This window comes from Cololabis saira, chromosome 13 (genome assembly GCF_033807715.1).
Source record: "Cololabis saira isolate AMF1-May2022 chromosome 13, fColSai1.1, whole genome shotgun sequence".
Taxonomy (NCBI): domain Eukaryota; kingdom Metazoa; phylum Chordata; class Actinopteri; order Beloniformes; family Belonidae; genus Cololabis; species Cololabis saira.
The window spans coordinates 16,527,003-16,546,146 of record NC_084599.1 but is presented as its reverse complement, the minus strand read 5'-3'; the positions used below and the strand labels follow the sequence as shown (position 1 = coordinate 16,546,146).

At 41.0% G+C, this 19,144-nt stretch overlaps 1 protein-coding gene across 2 annotated transcripts in view; it reads left to right on the top strand.

Annotated features, from left to right (window-relative positions):
• The first annotated feature begins 12,130 nt into the window (after positions 1 to 12,130).
• The window catches only part of kdr (kinase insert domain receptor (a type III receptor tyrosine kinase)), a 38,143-nt gene continuing 31,129 nt past the window's right edge, over positions 12,131 to 19,144 (top strand). The window contains exons 1-8 of one of the 2 annotated variants that reach the window (XM_061737992.1): positions 12,131 to 12,379; positions 13,243 to 13,336; positions 13,425 to 13,627; positions 13,807 to 13,928; positions 14,384 to 14,549; positions 14,780 to 14,919; positions 15,300 to 15,483; positions 17,688 to 17,808. In XM_061737992.1, coding sequence (XP_061593976.1) covers positions 12,313 to 12,379; positions 13,243 to 13,336; positions 13,425 to 13,627; positions 13,807 to 13,928; positions 14,384 to 14,549; positions 14,780 to 14,919; positions 15,300 to 15,483; positions 17,688 to 17,808 — 1,097 coding nt within the window. In that variant the 5' untranslated portion in view covers positions 12,131 to 12,312. Of the gene's footprint in view, positions 12,380 to 13,242; positions 13,337 to 13,424; positions 13,628 to 13,806; positions 13,929 to 14,380; positions 14,550 to 14,779; positions 14,920 to 15,299; positions 15,484 to 17,687; positions 17,809 to 19,144 lie in introns of both variants that reach the window. The other variant, XM_061737991.1, reaches the window with a different exon arrangement.

Genomic DNA, 19,144 nt, shown 5'->3' with positions numbered 1-19,144 from the left:
GCTGCTGTAACCTGCAGAGGTTTTACATCACTGACCAGTTAAATGTTCTTTTTCAAAATTGAGACATTATAGCATGAATGTGTTTTGGTTTCCTCACTGAAATTCTACCCTGAATTGATAATGTTTTTTTTTTTCTTGTGTATCTTGATGTATCTTGATGAAAAGAAGATCAGGAAGACTCCAGGCCCAGACGGCGTGTCCCCCTCCTGCCTGAGAGCCTGCGCCGAGCAGCTGGCACCCACCTTTACACGAATCTTCAACCGGTCCCTGGAGCTGTGTGAGGTGCCGTCGTGCTTCAAACGCTCCACTATCATCCCAGTCCCCAAGAAACCCACCATCACAGGACTAAATGACTACAGGCCTGTCGCCCTGACATCTGTGGTCATGAAATCCTTTGAGCGGCTGGTGCTGAGCCACCTGAAGGACATCCCAGGCTCCCTGCTCGACCCCCTGCAGTTTGCCTACCGGGCAAACAGGTCAGTGGATGACGCAGTCAACATCGGACTGCACCACATCTTGTGTCACCTCGACACCCCAGGGACTTATGTGAGGATCCTGTTTGTAGACTTCAGCTCGGCGTTCAACACCATCGCTCCTGAAATCCTCCACCAGAAGCTCACCCAGCTCACCGTGCCCGCCTCCACCTGTCAGTGGATCACCAGCTTCCTGAGTGACAGGAGGCAGCAGGTGAGGCTGGGGAGCATCACATCCAGCACCCGGACCATCAGCACTGGTGCCCCCCAGGGGTGCGTCCTCTCGCCACTGCTCCTCTCCCTCTACACCAGTGATCATCAACTGGCGGCCCGCGGGCCGAATCCGGCCCGCCAAACCGTCCAAACCGTCCCGCGACTGGATTCCATAATTATGAGGATCAAAGAGAAAATATCCTGTGGTCCACACTATTAAAGCAACTGAAAACAGCAACAACTGAGACTCTTAACTATCAGTAATCCCCACCATTTATGACACTATACATTACGAAATGAGGACAGACTCCCTGCACTGTTTAGCCTAACATTTATTGTTTCACACCGTTCTCATAACTGTACCCTCATGCCCTTACTTAAAGGGGACCTATTATGGCATCTAATACCTATTTTAAACAGGCCTTGAATGTCTTAAAAACAAGCTTTTGATTGTGGTTGTAGTGGTTTTCAGCCTCATTGATCTTTAATTTGTTCTTATTTCTCCTTTGAGGCTTCAGTGGTGGTGTTTTCTTCTTCTGTTGCTGTGAATTTGTAAACAGTTCATCATTGTTTTCTGTGACAAAGCGTTCCCATTTACCGGTATCTATGTATATATGTATATATATATATACTTTTGAGTTTTCAACAGGATTAAACTCTCAACTTCAGTGTATGCAGTTGGCCCACAATCATCAGTTTCAGTAGTACACTGCTAACTTAGTCACATGCTAACTGACAATATAATTTGTGTCATAACTGATTCTTTTATTTGTATCTCTTCAGCTGAATGCACATCTTTCTGCCATCTTATTTTCATGTTTCTTTTGATAGATTCATTTTCTCACTTCAAATAGTCATCTTAAATTGTGTACAAGTTGAGTAGATTTATCTAATTTATCAGCAAAATGTGGATAATTATTAATAAAAGATTTAGATAAAAACATAATTTTAATACTTTAACAGGCAGCAGTGATTATTTAAAGCAATTTCTTACATTTTAAAGTTGTATCAGTTTTACGTAAGACGTTAAGTGACCTCATTGCCGGACCACTTACCGTTCAGCCTGAGATTAAGCTGAGCTTTCTCCTCAGGTTTTTACAAATCATCAGCGTCTCATTCATCTTTACAATAATAAGTAAAAAAGAAAAAAAGTCAATGTGTTTGTGATAAAAAAAAAGAAAAGAAAGGAAAAAAACAACTTAGTAAGGCCTCTGAGCCTTCAAATTCCAGGATGCCTCTTGGAGGAACACAGTATCCTGGCTGAGGAAGTGTGGACCGTTTCCTGCCCACTCCCTCCCGTGTCCTCAGTGTCCTTTTCTCTTCCACTGTGCCAAGAGCCGGAACCTTAGTGGACCCCAAAGATTTTTCGAGCTGTTGTCTTGAATGACTTGTGAAAATCTAATTTGCAGTTTCAGACAATCCATTGTTCAAGAACTCAAAACATCACAGAAACATTTGATATTTCACAAATGCGGAGAACACTGGTTCCATTGGCCCTTCTGGTTTTGTCTCGTCTGCACTGCTACATCATTCATAATGTACGTGCTTTATGTGGTGAACTCAAACCAAATCAGGCAACAAAATCAGAACTTTTCATGTTCCTTTCAACAAATTTAAGAAAAAGGCCCCCCAAAACCAAACATGTATAAAAATAATTTTGTGACACTGAATTCAGATCTCCTGTCGTTTGCCGACATAGCAACACATGTACATTTTGCAACTTCTGTTCCATATTTCCCACCGAGGGCCTCATGTATAATTTGTCAAAGCTGTTGGATTTCCTATGGCCATAATATGATTTAGTTTTCTATTTTTCTGTGAGTGTTAAAGCGGCACTATGTAACTTTTCCACCTTACAGTAATATCATATTTCCAGAGTCATTGTGATGGTACATCAACTTCCAACAGGTTTAATGACACCTCTGTCATGGTCTGAGGGGTCTGTATCACCTTCACTGGCACTATGTAACTTTGAGGAGCATGGTAGGAACCCTGCCACACTAAAGAACTACACATTTTTACGGCTTTGACTGCTTTACGGCATACGTCACTTCCCCCTCCTTGCCGATTCGTAGTCGAGACGAAAATGGGCGGGGCGTGGAGCGCAGCTCCGCAGAAGCTGGTAACCCGTTGCTGCGTTGTAGCTGCAGCAGCTCCACACACAACTGACGTGGGGAAAAGATCGCTAATGGTTTAACTTTTCACCGCTTTCCTGCTTGGAGGCAGAACCACGGATGCCGGCCAAGTATCTGATAACAAAGTAAAAGAGTAAAAGAGTCGTCGGCTCGGTTGGATCGCGGCTGTAACGACCAAACATAACGTTCCTCAGTAAACAAACAAACACGCACACAGACGGGCGTCGGATCAAAACACGGGTTCATTAAACCACAAACAAACACTCACAGACCGGGGTCGGATCATTCAAACGGGTTTTATTCCCCACTTCTCCAGCTAAACGCAGTTGCTGGCCAGCTCTCTGCGGTGCGATTAATTTTGTTGAGGAAAAAATATTAACTATTTGATTTGTAGCTGCAGAGGAAAAAAATTATCTCACGAGGAAAACAAAAATATTGCTCACGCCTCGGAGCCTCTTCACCATAATATAGCAGTCAAAAAAAAGAAGAGTAATACAAAACATGTACTGTATGTTGTACTATTATACTAGTTTATTGAAACACATGGCGAGTCAAACATTTACCAAAGCAGCTGCCAAACACTCCTAAACAAGGTAGCCTAAGACGTGGGTTCTGCAGAACTGCGGCAGTAAATCCTTCTAAAGAGTGGCGCTCCGACGAGGAGCTCCATTCTCTAGTAGGGATTTCATATGGATCCAGACCGTTAATAATCATTATTTTCTCCATATACCGCTCCCTGGCTTCCTTGTTTAAGGTATCCCGGTAAATTCCAGTTCCTTTCCAGCAGTTTAACATCTTTTTTTTTGCGTTCCGTCTGTTCACTTGGTGAAACAGAAAAGCGTCCCGTCTTCTCTCATCAGAACAAATGCAGCGACGGGACAGGAGTTTTCCGGCAGTACGCGCTGGTGCTCATGGGAAACGTAGTGTTCTTTCTGGTAAAAAACTACGCTTTTGTCCAAAAGATGCCGCCAAACTCAGAAAAGCTGAAAGTTACGTTGTGCTGCTTTAAAGGAAAATACGCTTTTAAAACTGCTCGACCAGATTTGTGTCACAATTAAAGCAGCCTGTTTAGTATGAACGCTTGACACATCCATTCCCTCAAACAAACATTGGTAGTTAGCACGTCTCTGCTAAAAAAAAAAGTAAATCTTTTTATAATAATAACACTGGTTAATAAAACATATTGGGAAATCAAAACTATGTTTATGGAACTGAATTCTCTGAGACTGACTAAACAGTGTGGGCTTTTCAAGTTGTTCTCTTAATTGTAGTTTTGTCAGGAATCACCTCCTCCTTAACGTCAGCGAGACCAAAGAGGTGGAAGTGGATTATTCTAATTAGGGCACCTTCAGTGCGAAGGCCCTATTGTATCTGTAGGAATTTTTTCTTTCTTTCTTTCTTTCTTTCTTTCTTTCTTTCTTTTTCTTCTGACAAAAGGAAGGCCTTTTTGCCCCCCTAAACGTGCCCAAAAAGTCACCAAATTTTGCATGCAAGTCAGGTCTGGCGAAAAATTTGATATTTAATGGTTTGCATTAATGGGCGTGGCAAAATGGCTCAACAGCGCCCCCTTGAAAACTTTGTGCCTCAAGCCCCAGGATGCGGTATGTCGTACACGCACGAAAATCGGTACACACCTGTATCATGGCGCAACCGAAAGAAAAGTCTCTTGGCGTCATGCCCGAAACCGAACAGGAAGTCGGCCATTTTGAATTAGTTGTGTCATTTTGGCGAAATTTATGCCATTCCTTCGAAAGTTAATTCAGCCCGAACCGTAACGTGCACCCAAGTGTGTTATACATCAAAATGTGCGTCTCCATCCTCCGACTACACGCATTACTTTTCTCTTTCAAAAGCGTTACCGTGGCGATGCTAGACGCCAAAAAGCGCGGCCACCCTTCATCTGGTTGGTTCAGACAGAAAAAACTTTGCGCCTCAAGCCCCATAATACGGTTTGACGTACATGAACGAAAATTGGTACACTCCTGTATCATGTCGCAACTAAAAGAAAAGTCTCTTGGCGCCATGGCCGAAACCGAACAGGAAGTCAGCCATTTTGAACATTCTGAATTAATTGCGTAATTTTGGAGCAATATATGCCATTCCTTCGAGAGTTAATTCAGCCCGAACCGTATCGTTAACCCAGATGTGTTATACATCAAAATGTGCGTCTCCATCCTGCGACTAAACGCATTACTTTTCTCTTTCAAAAGTGTTACCGTGGCGACGCTAGACGGCAACAAGCGGACCCCCCCTTCATCTGATTGGTCCATATTTGATAGTTCCCCAAAAGGCACCAAATTTGGCATGCAAGCCAGGCCTGGCGATAAATTTGATCTTTCATGGTTTGCATTAATGGGCGTGGCAAAATGGCTCAACAGCGCCCCCCGGAAAACTTTGTGCCTCAAGCCCCACAATACGGTTTGACGTACATGCACGAAAATCGCTACACACCTGTATCATGTCACAACTAAAAGAAAAGTCTCTTGGCGCCATGGCCGAAACCGAACAGGAAGTCGGCCATTTTGAATAAATTGTGTCATTTTGGCGAAATTTATGCCATTCCTTCGGCAGTTAATCCCGCCCCGAACCGTAACGTGCACCCAGGTGTGTTATACATCAAAATGTGCGTCTACATCCTGCGACACCACGCATTACTTTTCTCTTTCAAAAGTATTACCGTGGCGACGCTAGACGCCAAAAGGCGCGCCCCCCCTTCATGTGATTGGTCCATATTTGATAGTTCTCCAAAAGTCACCAAATTTTGCATGCAAGCCAGACTTGGCGATAAATTTGATATTTCATGGTTTGCATTAATGGGCGTGGCCTAACGGCTCTAGAATACCCCCCCTAGAATACTTTTATCTGCCATAACTTTTGAATGGTTTGACATAGGAAGTCGTGGGTGGTGTCATGGGACTCTGTAATGAGTCCTTAAGCTTCGTTGGCCTTAATTAGCCCCGCCCCTTCTTCTGATTGCTTGTCCCTTTTTTCTGCTATAACTTTTTAATGGTTTGACATAGAGAGTCGTGGGTGGTGTCATGGGACTCTGTAATGAGTCCTTAAGCTTAGTTGGCTTTAATTAACCCCGCCCCTTCTTCTGATTGGTTGTCCCGATTTTCTGCTATAACTTTGGAATGGTTTGACATAGGGAGTCGTGGGTGGGGTCATCAGATTCTTTATGGAGTCCTTGACCTTCATTGGCCTGAATTAGCCCCACCCTTTCTTCTGATTGGTTGTCCCTTTTTTCTGCTATAACTTTTGAATGGTTTGACATAGGAAGTCGTGGGTGGTGTCATGGGAATCTGTAATGAGTCCTTAAGCTTTGTTGGCCTTAATTAGCCCCGCCCCTTCTTCTGATTGGTTGTCCCGATTTTCTGCTATAACTTTGGAATGGTTTGACATAGAGAGTCGTGGGTGGTGTCATCAGATTATGTATGGAGTCCTTGACCTTCATTGGCCTGAATTAGCCCCGCCCCTTCTTCTGATTGGTTGTCCCTTTTTTCTGCTATAACTTTTGAATGGTTTGACATAGGAAGTCGTGGGTGGTGTCTTTTCTGATATGCTTATGGGGGGCGGTGGCCGTGAGTGCGAGGGCCCGTTCATCGCTGCTTGCAGCTTTAATTAGGGCCCGAGCACTTGCAGTGCGAAGGCCCTATTGTATTTGCAGGAATTATTCTTCTTCTTCTTTTTCTTCTTCTTCTTCTTATTGTTCTGACAAAAGGAAGGCCTTTTTGCCCCCCTAAACGTGCCCAAAAAGTCACCAAATTTTGCATGCAAGGCAGGCCTGGCGAAAAATTTGATATTTAATGGTTTGCATTAATGGGCGTGGCAAAATGGCTCAACAGCGCCCCCTTGAAAACTTTGTGCCTCAAGCCCCACGATACGGTTTGACGTACATGCACGAAAATCGGTACACACCTGTATCATGTGGCAACTTAAAGAAAAGTCTCTTGGCGTCATGCCCGAAACCGAACAGGAAGTCGGCCATTTTGAATTAATTGTGTAATTTTGGCGCAATTTATGCCCTTCCTTCGGCAGTTAATACGGCCCGAACCGTAACGTGCCCCCAAGTGTGTTATACATCAAAATGTGCGTCTCCATCCTCCGACACCACGCATTACTTTTCTCTTTCAAAAGCGTTACCGTGGCGACGCTAGACGCCAAAAAGCGCGCCCACCCTTCATCTGATTGGTTCAGACCGAAAAAAACTTTGCGCCTCAAGCCCCATAATACGCTTTGACGTACATGAACGAAAATCGGTACACACCTGTATCATGTCGCAACTTAAAGAAAAGTCTCTTGGCGCCATGGCCGAAAACGAACAGGAAGTCGGCCATTTTGAACATTCTGAATTAATCGCGTAATTTTGGAGCAATATATGCCATTCCTTCGAGAATTAATACGGCCCGAACCGTAACGTGCACCTAGATGTGTTATACATCAAAATGTGCGTCTCCATCCTGCGACTACACGCATTACTTTTCTCTTTCAAAAGTGTTACCGTGGCGATGCTAGACGCCAACAAGCGCACCCCCCCTTCATCTGATTGTTCCATATTTGATAGTTCCCCAAAAGGCACCAAATTTGGCATGCAAGCCAGGCCTGGCAGTAAATTTGATATTTTATGGTTTACATTAATGGGCGTGGCAAAATGGCTCAACAGCGCCCCCCGGAAAACTTTGTGCCTCAAGCCCCACGATACGGTTTGACGTACATGCACGAAAATCGCTACACACCTGTATCATGGCACAACTTAAAGAAAAGTCTCTTGGAGCCATGGCCGAAACCGAACAGGAAGTCGGCCATTTTGAATTAATTGTGTAATTTTGGCACAATTTATGCCATTCCTTCGGCAATTAATACGGCCCGAACCGTAATGTGCACCCAGGTGTGTTGTTTTACATCAAAATGTGTGTCTCCATCCTGGGACTACACGCATTACTTTTCTCTTTCAAAAGTGTTACCGTGGCGACGCTAGACGCCAAAAGGCGCGCCCCCCTTCATCTGATTGGTCCATATTTGATAGTCACCAGATTTTGCATGCAAGCCAGGCTTGGCGATACATTTGATATTTCATGGTTTGCATTAATGGGCGTGGCCTAACGGCTCAACAGCGCCCCCTAGAATACTATTGAATGGTTTGACATAGAGAGTTGTGGGTGGTGTCATGGGACTCGATATTGAGTACTTGACCATAATTGGTGAAAATTAGCTCCGCCCCTTCTTCTGATTGGTTGTCCATATTTCCTGCCATAAATTTTAAATGTTTTGACATAGAGTTGTGGGTGATGTCACCTGAATCGGCCTGAATTAGCCCCGCCCCTTCTTCTGATTGGTTGTCCCGATTTTCTACTATAACTTTTGAATGGTTTGACATAGAGAGTCGTGGGTGGTGTCAGCAGATTCTGTATGGAGTCCTTGACTTTCATTGTCCTGAATTAGCCCCGCCCCTTCTTCTGATTGGTTGTCCCTTTTTTCTGCTATAACTTTTGAATGGTTTGACATAGGAAGTCGTGGGTGGTGTCATTTCTGATATGATTATGGGGGGCGGTGGCCGTGAGTGCGAGGGCCCGTTCATCGCTGCTTGCAGCTTTAATTTTATTTAAATCCTTCGTCCGTCCATCGATGCATCTAAATTTTGTTTACATTACTTTTCTATTTTTTAGATTATTATTGTATGATTATGATGCAGCGTCACACTGAAAACATACTGGGGTTAGATGAATTATCTAGTATCTATCAGTATTCCAGATCCTGTTGAAGATCTGGAATAATGAAGACCTCGGAAAAGGTCACTTCCACTCCACGATGGCAGCTTTGGTGCATGAAAAGTTGTTAAGATTTTAAGCAACGTAGGCCTCAATCAAGGTGACATCTTGAAATGCAGAAATATATGAAGTAAAAAGAAAAAAAAAAAAAAAAAAGAAATGTATGTAGTATAGTAACTAAATAATTATCCTTATCTTTTTCTATCTTTTTTTTCATAATTATGTTATTGAAATTAAATCGAAGTCAATAAAGGATTTGCATTAATCCTTTTTCTTTTGTTTTTGACCTGCATTGTCACAACCTTGACAATTTGTGTTTGTATAATAGACACATTGGAATTATAAGAATATTTTTTATCAACTTGTGTCTTGTTACAAGAGATGAATTTAGGAATCTGAGGCATGTTAATGTTTTTTTATAGATTCTCACTCCATCGTTTATACTTCAAATAAGATTACGCTACACTTTCAAGAGTCTCTTTGTAAGTCACACCCCCGTCATGCTTCCAGTTGCTGGTTGTTTTTAGAGTCTGGATCATTTTGTTTTTTGAGCCTGAATTGATGGCAGTGTGATGTGATGGTCAGATTAAATCTGTACAAAGAGACTTTTTTTTTCCTTTTTTTGAAAGCAGACTTGATGCTGACAGATGTTTTTATCCATTGAAAAATCATTCTCTCTTTTCTTTTTCACCCCTCTTTTGTCCCTTTCTCAAGATTTCAAACAAAGAAAATCAACAGTCGCTGAAGTTATGGCAACAAAACACGTCTTCCTGTTTGAATAGTACTTGTGTTTTTGCATTTATCAGATTTGACCCTACTTTTATTCTCTCTGACCTGTATTAAACTGTGCTTGGGGGGCCAAACTAATTTCTCCTCTGTGAATGTATGAAGTTATTGCAAGTAACTCAGGCTATACAGAAATGCAATATCCTGTACATCTTTCTGTGTTGTTTTTCATGGGGTTGTGTAAGTGTTTGCCTGTCTGCTTGTGTTTCAGCTGAGTTGTTCTTATGCTGGCATCTGCAACCTGCCCTCTTTTACATGTCAGTCCCAACTATGTAAGTGACGCACGATCCCTATTCTCTCACTGTTTGCGTGCAAAGGCTTCGTAGCCATTCTTGCTTGTACTGAATTGTGGGACACTGACCTTTTAAATCCCTTGTGAACTCAGAGCAAGAACCCAAATAGAGGCAACACAATTCACAGCTTTTTACTGGCAGGCTTTTTCTGTTGCAGTGTTGAGGTGTGATTTCAATGCAGACACACACACACACACACACACACACACACACACACACACACACACACACACACACACACACACACACACACACACACACACACACACACACACACACACACACACACACACACACACACATACACAAAGCCTTAAATTCCAAATATGGCAATCCTTTCCTCCTTTACTTCTTTCAAATGGTTTTAAAAAAGTATCTCTATTTCTCTCTTTGTCTGTGAGAGGGCCAGAGTTCAAAGTAATCGCCTCGTACTCAACATAGGGAACAAAAGCGAATCAACTAAATGGAAAATGTTTCAGTTTCCAGTTTTCCATAAGGGTTTTTTTGTGTGTGTTAAGGCTCGCCAGGAAGTGATGGATAGGAGGAGGGAAGGCGGCTGGTAGGCAGAGAGTCCCTGTAGAAGTGACCAGGTCAGGAAACATGTGGATATCATGCATAGCATGCAGCCCCATCATCTCTCTAATCGCACCCCCCCCGAATCCACGCCAGCACAAAGACATGGGCGTCCTCTCCGTATCAGAGGAAAGGCTGCATTCTTCATGCTGCGGGTAATTTGTCCTTCTGTGGAAAATACAAGCATCAGACAGAGAGATGCAGTTAAATCTCAGATGCTTATTGGCGTATTTTAGAAAAAAAGCAAGAATGTAAACATTTTGCATGATCACCAACCGTATTAGAATTATTAGTACACAGGTAATACTTCATATTTCTATACTATTAGAACCAGTCACAGTAATTGCAGGTGTATGTCATGCAGAACATACTTGAGTGTTTCCTGAGAGGGAAAACAACCTCACAATGGCAAACTCAGAGTTTTCTCTTCTGCTCTGTCCCTGCTGAACTAAAGACATTATTGTAACACGTACTTCTGTGAGTGAACTCTCACCTGATTATGACCAAAGTCGCCTTATCTGCAAGTCTCCCTTTACTTTTTGGCTTCATTGTGTTTCTATTTTTATAAAGTTGCTTTGGATAAAAGTATCTACCCAATAAATTACAATGTAATGGACTCTAAGAAGCTTTTAAAGTTAAACCTTTTCCATCTTCACCTTCTCTCCTAAATGGCTATCAGAACCAACAGAATCTAACTTCACTCTCCTTTGCACTTCTGTATTTAAGGGGATTATTTTGCTATACCTTTGATTGTGCTTTTCTTTTTACACTTTGTAATCCCTCTTCCTTTTAGAAATTACACTTTTGGCGTACTGCGAGTCTCCTTCTATTTTTGTCTTTTTCTTTGTCTACTGAATATAATGTAATACAGTGAAGTTGGAAGTTGTCCCCTCCTCCCCTCGATGGTTCCTTTACAGATTGAGCCCTTAGTAGTGAATTTCTTAACAGTAAAAATAATGTGGACAATCCTTGAGACAGTTCCTACTGGCATTTTATTCCCATTTATTCGTTCCTAAACATTGCACACATGTGACATGAATGATGGCATGTGGGAATGTGCAAATTAAATTATTTCTGAACTTATGTTGATTTGATGTTTTAACAAAGTATACAATAAAATAAGATAATTTAAAAAAATCTGAAAACCTGCCTCTGAATTAGGAGTTAATGCATTTAATGCACGAGTCTGAGCCCAAGTCCAAATCAATCCTTAAAAGTTCTTAAAAGTGAATGGGTCTAATACAAGTTTTGCTTTTTCTTTAGCTTTCTGACCTGTAGCTTTTCCAATATTGCTTTGATTCTCAATGATTACATAAAAAAACTCATTAAAAAAAACATTCCTCCAAGGTCAATGTTAACTTAATATCATTAAGATTATCATAAAGATTTTTTTTTGCTAATTATGTAATAATTTTTTACTCTTATTGACATCTGTAAAGGGGTACAACTTAATCTTAACCAGATAAAACAGAGTCTTCCAGTATCCTTGAGTGCTTACCATATCAAACAATAGGTGAGTGTGTAAACCAGCAGTCTGACCGTGATGAGATTAACGTCAACATTTGTGCAGTGGCGCATGCTCTTCTAGTAAAAACATTCAAACTGAAGGGATTTACTTTAAAAACGTCGGCCAAAGTTCGGTGTGTGTTCTTCCATCGTGCAGCAGGGCATCCAGCAGCGGCCCGTGTCCTGCGGTGTGAGGAAGTGTCGCTCCTCCCCTGCAAGCCTGAATTATGGTTCCGCGTTAAATCGACGCAGAACCTACGCCGTAGGGTACGGCGTACCCTACGGCGTCGGGTCTGCGTTGGTGTAACGCGGAACCATAAATAAGCCCACAGGCTGCATCCTCAGCAGCAGCAGCAGCGCGGAGACGCACAGACTCACCAGTGACCCGCTCCATCCACCATCCACACCTCTCTGCTCCCATGACGTCTCTACCGACTAGCAGGTGGAAAATTAAACTCCAATACTCCATGGATTAGCAGCGAGACAGTAGGATTGGGATTACTCTATTCCTGCAGGAGTTTTTGTTTTGTTTTTGGAGTTTGATGAGGACTGTGTCTTGTGTCGGATGATGGCGAGAGCAGCCTCCGTCATTCCACTGCTTGGCATTATTCTGGGAATAACTTGCGTTACTGGTAAGAACACAATGCTCAACAAATCGTCTACTAAACTGAAAAACACGAATAATTCACACCTTTTGTCACAAAAAAAGCAGTTTTGATACTTAAACAAACTAACAAAGTTGCCTCTCTCTGCTCACTTAGTCAAAGATTGACTGTGGTGTTCAGATCTAACGACTAATCTTCTTTTTGACTAATTGTTCATTTGAAGAATCAATTTTGGACTTATTTAGATGTCTACTTGATGGCTTTGCTGATGATTTGTTGATTATACACATTTTAGAGCAATAAACCTATAATTTAAGAATATGTAGTATCCGGTAATTTACATTTCTGTTGAGACTTAACTGATTTGTCAAACAACTGGTATCTATTTTAATTGTCATGTAATAAGGCGTAATAAGATATTACACTTTACTGGTTATATAGAGTTTCATGGTGAGAAAAATAAACTTATGAGGCCCTTTGATAAGCTCGGCATGATTATTATTTTTTTCCATGCAGTACAATAAGTGTTTAGGGCCTCGCAGGGAGGCGGCAGGCAGCCTGCATCCTCAGAAACAGGAACTCCACCTAGGCCACACTGTGCTGAGCCATTGAGCCTGACCTGGGCCATCTCCCCCACTTCCTGTTTTGACATAGTCCTCCATTTTTTTTTTTTTTTTTTTTTTTGCAGCGGTGGAAAAATGGTCGCCAGGGACCCAGTTTGTAAATACACTCTAAGTTGATGATATATACGCTTTCAGTTTCTACATATTTAATCTCCGTACTCTTGATGTTTTGTTAAGATGTTATCGTCATAATATCTAACCAGTCTATAGTGAGTATTTGTTGATGGTATGGAGTATGCCGTTGACCTGTACCGTTGGTTCCTCCAGCCATCGAGCTGCGGTTCATGCCTGATCCACCAACGCTAAACATCTATGGCACCCACAGGATGAACAAAACTGACAACCTCGAACTAATATGCAAGTATGTGTAAATGCGTCTCTTCCATCAAATATCCGAGCCCTGTGCTGCAGGACACAGCTTGTAATCCTCATGTGCTTCCTTCTGGCAGAGGTCGGCAGTACCTGAAGTGGTCGACCCCCTCCACGAGCACGCACTTCAACACCAGCGACTGCAGCGGATCCGGACTTTTCTGCACCAAGCTGACGATCAACAATGCAACTGTCAATGAAACTGGACAGTACCAGTGCTCTTATAGAGGCCTGAAAATTGAAGACGGCAAGACGGCAGCAACACTTTACCTGTTTGTCCATGGTATAAGTCTTTTTTTTTAACATTTCTTCAGGGTGTTCTTAAGGTTAAATCAATGTTCTTAATCAAATATGAGAAGGCTGGTCCTATTCCCATATCTCCTTGCAGATCCCGTTAGTTCTGATGCCACTTTTTACCCTCTATATGCCTCCAGTGAAACGTATATATCTGCTCTGTTTCAGACTATAAGGTGCCATTTGTGCCATCTGACAAGAAATATGAAGTGGTGTTTCTCCGCGAAGGAGAGCGGGTGGTGATACCATGCCGGGGCTCGCTTGAGAATCTGAACGTTACGCTCGACACTGTAAGAAAGAGTTGTTTCTATTCCCAAGGGGTTTTCATGAAATAGCTAATTTTGGAAGGCATAAGCCACAATTTGGTAATTTGCTGTTAATATCTCTTCGTAACGGCCCCTAACATTTCCAGTGTTTAACATACTTTGCAAGCGCCAGTTCGTATCACTGACTTCCTGTTCTACATCTCTGAGGGTATTGTCAGGACTGAGGGGCCTTTGTTTGGGGAAATAAGTGGAGTAACTTTCTGTTAAACTTGAGCTAACGTAGTGAGTTTACAAAGCTGTTTCAGCTGATGACTGGACTTCCAGAACTAGATAAACTTTCTTTCTTTCTTTCTTTCTTTCTTTCTTTCTTTCTTTCTTTCTTTCTTTCTTTCTTTCTTTCTTTCTTTCTTTCTTGCTTTCTTCCTTTCTTTGTTACTTTCTTTCCTTCCTTCTTCCTTTCTTTCCGTGTCTGTCAGAAGTATCCAGTCAGAGAGCTCCATCCTGATGGGAAGGATTCCGTTTGGGAAGCCAGGACCGGCTTCACCGTCCCCTCCCACCTGATCAGCTACGCCGGTGTCGTGTCCTGTCAGACTCACATCGAAAATGAGACGTTTAATTCTCCTCTCTACATCGTGGCTGTTGTTGGTGAGTTCGATCATTTAGTCGGAGAAGTCAGATTGCAGGTGGGATCCGAGAACATGAAGATCAAATGTGCTGAGAAGGCAGCTTAAATTCAGACCCTTCGGCTGAGAGTGTGAGTGAGCTTGTTCGTAGGACTTGGAGAAGGAGGGACCGAGGAGGGACTGAGGGGATTTAGTCTCAGGAGAACAATAGGCTGTCCGCTGACTGCCATGCCTTTCCTCCCTTTTCCGCAGGATACAAGATTTATGACCTCACCCTGACCCCCACACAACAGAGGCTGTCTGTGGGGGAGCGGCTGGAGCTCAGCTGCACTGCCCACACCGAGCTCAACGTGGGCATCGAATTCAACTGGACGCACTCTAGCGGGGTCCTGGTTAGTGCCCGAGCCTTCTCTGCCCTCAGTGCTCTCATACACCCCCTCATGAACCCATGCAAGAGCCCAAAGTGACCCTTTTGACTCAATGCTGAGGAAAGACAGAGATAGCAGAAACACTGTCCCATATCCTCTTGTTCTGACTTCCTGCTTTCAGGAATCCTTCAGCTTATCTTTGTGCCACCAGGTCAAAGTCTAAAGGTCACCAGATGTGTTTTTGATGTTCAGACTCCACACATAAGCATATATTATGCCTTAAAAAAAACAACAACATTCCCTCTATATTGTCAACATGATCTTACTGTAAGTGCCAAATATACTGTATGTTGTTTTTGCTGTTTAAAAGACTGTTTCACATCTGTTGTGTCTTGTTATGTAAGAACTCGGACAACGGCTTGAAGCCTACGCATGCAGTGTCACACAAGAAGAAGTTGTGGAACTCTCTGGAGCTTTCCAACACCCTCATCGTGGAAAACGTGACTGTGGATCACACTGGAGATTTCATCTGCACCGCTTCCAGTGGGAAGATGGAGAAAAGTGCCTCAGCGTACGTTAAAGTCTATGGTGAGTGGAACCAAACCTGTCATTTTAGTCCAATTTAAGAGTTCAGTTGGCTGGAAATATTCCCAAAGGACTGAGAGAAGGGATGAATATTCAATTTGCCGTACTTTCATTATTATTATTATTTTTTTTAATATCTTTTTATTTCACAATAATTTTCACAATTCACATTTTCACATGCATGGTTTCTATTATACCCACATTCCTACCCTCCCCATAATTACCCTAGGGAAAAAAAAGAAAAAAAAAGAAACATACATTAAGGGAGAACAAAATTAAATAAATATTAAAAAAAAAAAAAAAAAAAAATATATATAATGGCAGCAACAGCAATATCAAACTATATATATATATATATATATCCATACATACATACATACAAACATACATACATATAAGGCACAAGTTCGAAAAATAAAGACTCATTGGTCCCCTTTGGAAAAAGTATCCAGTTTTGAAAATAATGGGAACCAAAATTCTTGAAAAATATGACCACGGTTATATTTTGTACTTTCATTATTTAAGGAAAACTAAAAAACATCAAGAGAATGCATTTTAGTGTAAACATCGAACAGCTTTGTTATTATACGACGATAAAAGAGAACCCAGCAGCAGGTAATGTAAGTTGTTGACGGTGATCAAACTTTACCACCAATTAACTTGGAACAGTTTCATGATGACACTATTTTTCGCATTATTTTGATGACTTTTAACACTTGATGCCTTCAGTTGACATTTTCCTGTGTGGCATTGTCCTAGTGTTCATGTGCAATCCTGAGATAGGCTTCTGCTAAACCAAAACATTTAGAAAAAAATTAATTTTATATTTTATTTAACAAAACCATGTCTTATTTAATGCTTATTCTATTCAAGTAAGAGAGAAAACAGATTTTATGATTTTGCCTACAGTTCAAATAGATATGAAATAAAACAATCAAGTATGATCAAATTGTAGACTCCGCTTTAAGAGGTTTCACTTAAATTTTCCAGGGCTCAAAATTTAGACATTGTGACATATTTGTAATTATAACCAGAATTTTTAATATTTGGGTGAAAATCCTTTGTACTCAATGACTTCCTGAAGCTTGGAGCCCATAGACATCACCAAATCCTGTTTCTTTGCTTTTCCAGGCCTTCGCTGTTTGTTTATGGGAGTTTCTTCCCTCAGTTCTGTCTTCGGCAACTGAAAAGCTGAACTTCGAGGAGTCTTGAGTTGCTATTGTAGTGTGTTTAGGGTCATTATTTAGCTGCACCATTGTATCAGTTTTGTATAATTTGGCTGAATGTGAACAGAGAGTGAAGCTCTACACACCTCAGAGTTCATCTCTCTGCTTCTGTCAGCAGTCATATCATCAACACACTTCTCATATCACCAGTCCAAATAGTCTGATTCCAGAGCACAAGAGGTGTTTTTTGTTTTGTAGTTGCTCCCTCTGTATTTACATTCATGAAGGCCTTCCTTGATTGTAGATTTTGACAATAATACACACACCTCCAGGGTATTTTTGACCTCTGCTGTTGTTGTGAAGGGGTTTTTATTCCTTGGTCCTCCAGGTCTTTGAAACAAACCCACCAGTGCTTTCTCTCTTTTTAAGAATGTACCAAACTGTTCACTTGTTCCGTCACACCCAAGTATTTGGCTATCTCTCCCATATCTATGCTGTTTTTCAGCCTAGAAATTGGCCTCCATCACCTGCGTCGACATTCCTTGGCCCTCGCATCGGTAGCTCCAGTCAAACACCTGTCACATGCCAACTGCATTCCCAATATCGATTTTGGAGCTGTTATTTGCTTATTTTTCTTCAAGCAATAATGAAATGAACCACAGCAGGCCAATTAACTTCTTTTTGGTTCCAATACGTTTTGAGCCCCCACAAAATGGAGGTACATTGGTTGAAATGTCATTTTGAAATGGTAGATGCCATATTTTAGTGTAACCTCTTAAATCAAAGCTTAAAATCTACACCTTCACATTTTGATGGTTTTATTTCAAATACTTTGTGGTGGGTGGGGTATGAAGGCAAAAGGCTAATAATTCTGTCATTGTCTCAATACCTCTGAACCTAATTGTACGCTCCATTTTTTATTCCATAAATTCAGGCTATTTTTTCTGTCATCCTGTCATCTTGGTTAAAAAAAAGTTGAAATATTGATCTTTTGCTTTGCTGAAGACATTTTGTAATCTTTTTCTTTTTATGTGTCTCCAGAAAAGCCTTTTATCGAAGTCAAAGAAGCCTGGATGAAAGTGTGGGAAGTAAATGTTGGCGATAAAACAGCTGTTGTGATTCCTGTCAAGTACTCAGCCTACCCTGAACCCAGCTTTAAATGGTAGGAACAAGTTTCACCTTGAATTATTTTATTTCATTTTCAGTGTTCTTGAAGAAAGTAGTGGTGTAAAGTCCTTATGCTCATGGCTGGCCTGCAGTAAAGATCAACCACAGCGCTACCCGTTTAGGGAATGAGGGAGGGATCCTGACGGGGAGCTTCGTTAACCCAAACTCATAATCGTCAAAACTTCAATTTTACAGCATTTCAAGCAAAACTGCTATGAATTAGATTTTTATCCAGCGTCACTTTTGCATCAGACAGTTATAAGGACTGGGTGGTCTGTTTAGTGGCGTGATGATGAAGCGTGGACTGTGTTCATTTACGTTTCAACACGGATGTTCTGTGGTCACGAAAAGTCTGTAACCGCTGATGCAAAAGCAATGCAATTTAAATGCATCCAATAAAGTATTTCATTTCATTTTTCATTTCATTTTTTTTATTTATTCCGATCATGGAAATATGCAAACAGAAAAAACAAAAAACTAACAAGTAAAATAACCACAACACAATCATCAACTAAAGCATATTCCATAATCAGAAAGGAGAAGGAAGAAGAAAATCCTATTATACCTGCCCCTCCCTCAAAACAAAATTGAACAATAATAACAGATGGTCTGCACAATTACAATTACTCAGTTAACATCACAAAGAAAGGAAAACAAAAAAATCAAAGATAGATTGTCTGTCTCCATACACATATATTATAAATCTTAAATATTTCATTGATACATTGCTGGTTTAAAAAAAAAAAAAAATTTAAACTGAAATATATTTATACAGCCCTTTACACATCATGTAATAAATTCCATAACTTAATTCCAACAACAGAAACACTCATCTGCTTTAAAGTTGTTCGGGCAAATACAGTAGATGTTTAAAATTAAATTTTCTTCAACTATCTTCATTATTTGAACTGAAAGTAAACATGTATTTTAAATTTTCTGGTAATGCTTTACATTTAGCTGTGTACATGATTGTGAGTGTCTGTAACTTAACCAAATCATTGAGTTTCAGTAATCTGGATTCAATAAATAATCTGTTGGTGTGTTCTCTGTAATGCATAATGTAAATAACTCTAAGTGCTCTTTCTGTAGTAAAAATAAAGAATTCATATAAGTTGGATATGTGTTGGCTCAGACTGCAACACAATAAGTTAAATAAGGCAAAATTAATGAACAATACAAAATTCTCATTACTGTATGATTTAACACAAACTTAGCCTTATTCAAAACAAAAATATTTTTGCACACTTTTGATTTTACATGAGCTATATGAGTTTTCCATGTCAATTTCTCATCTATAATAACACCTAAAAACCTAAATTGTGATACTCTAT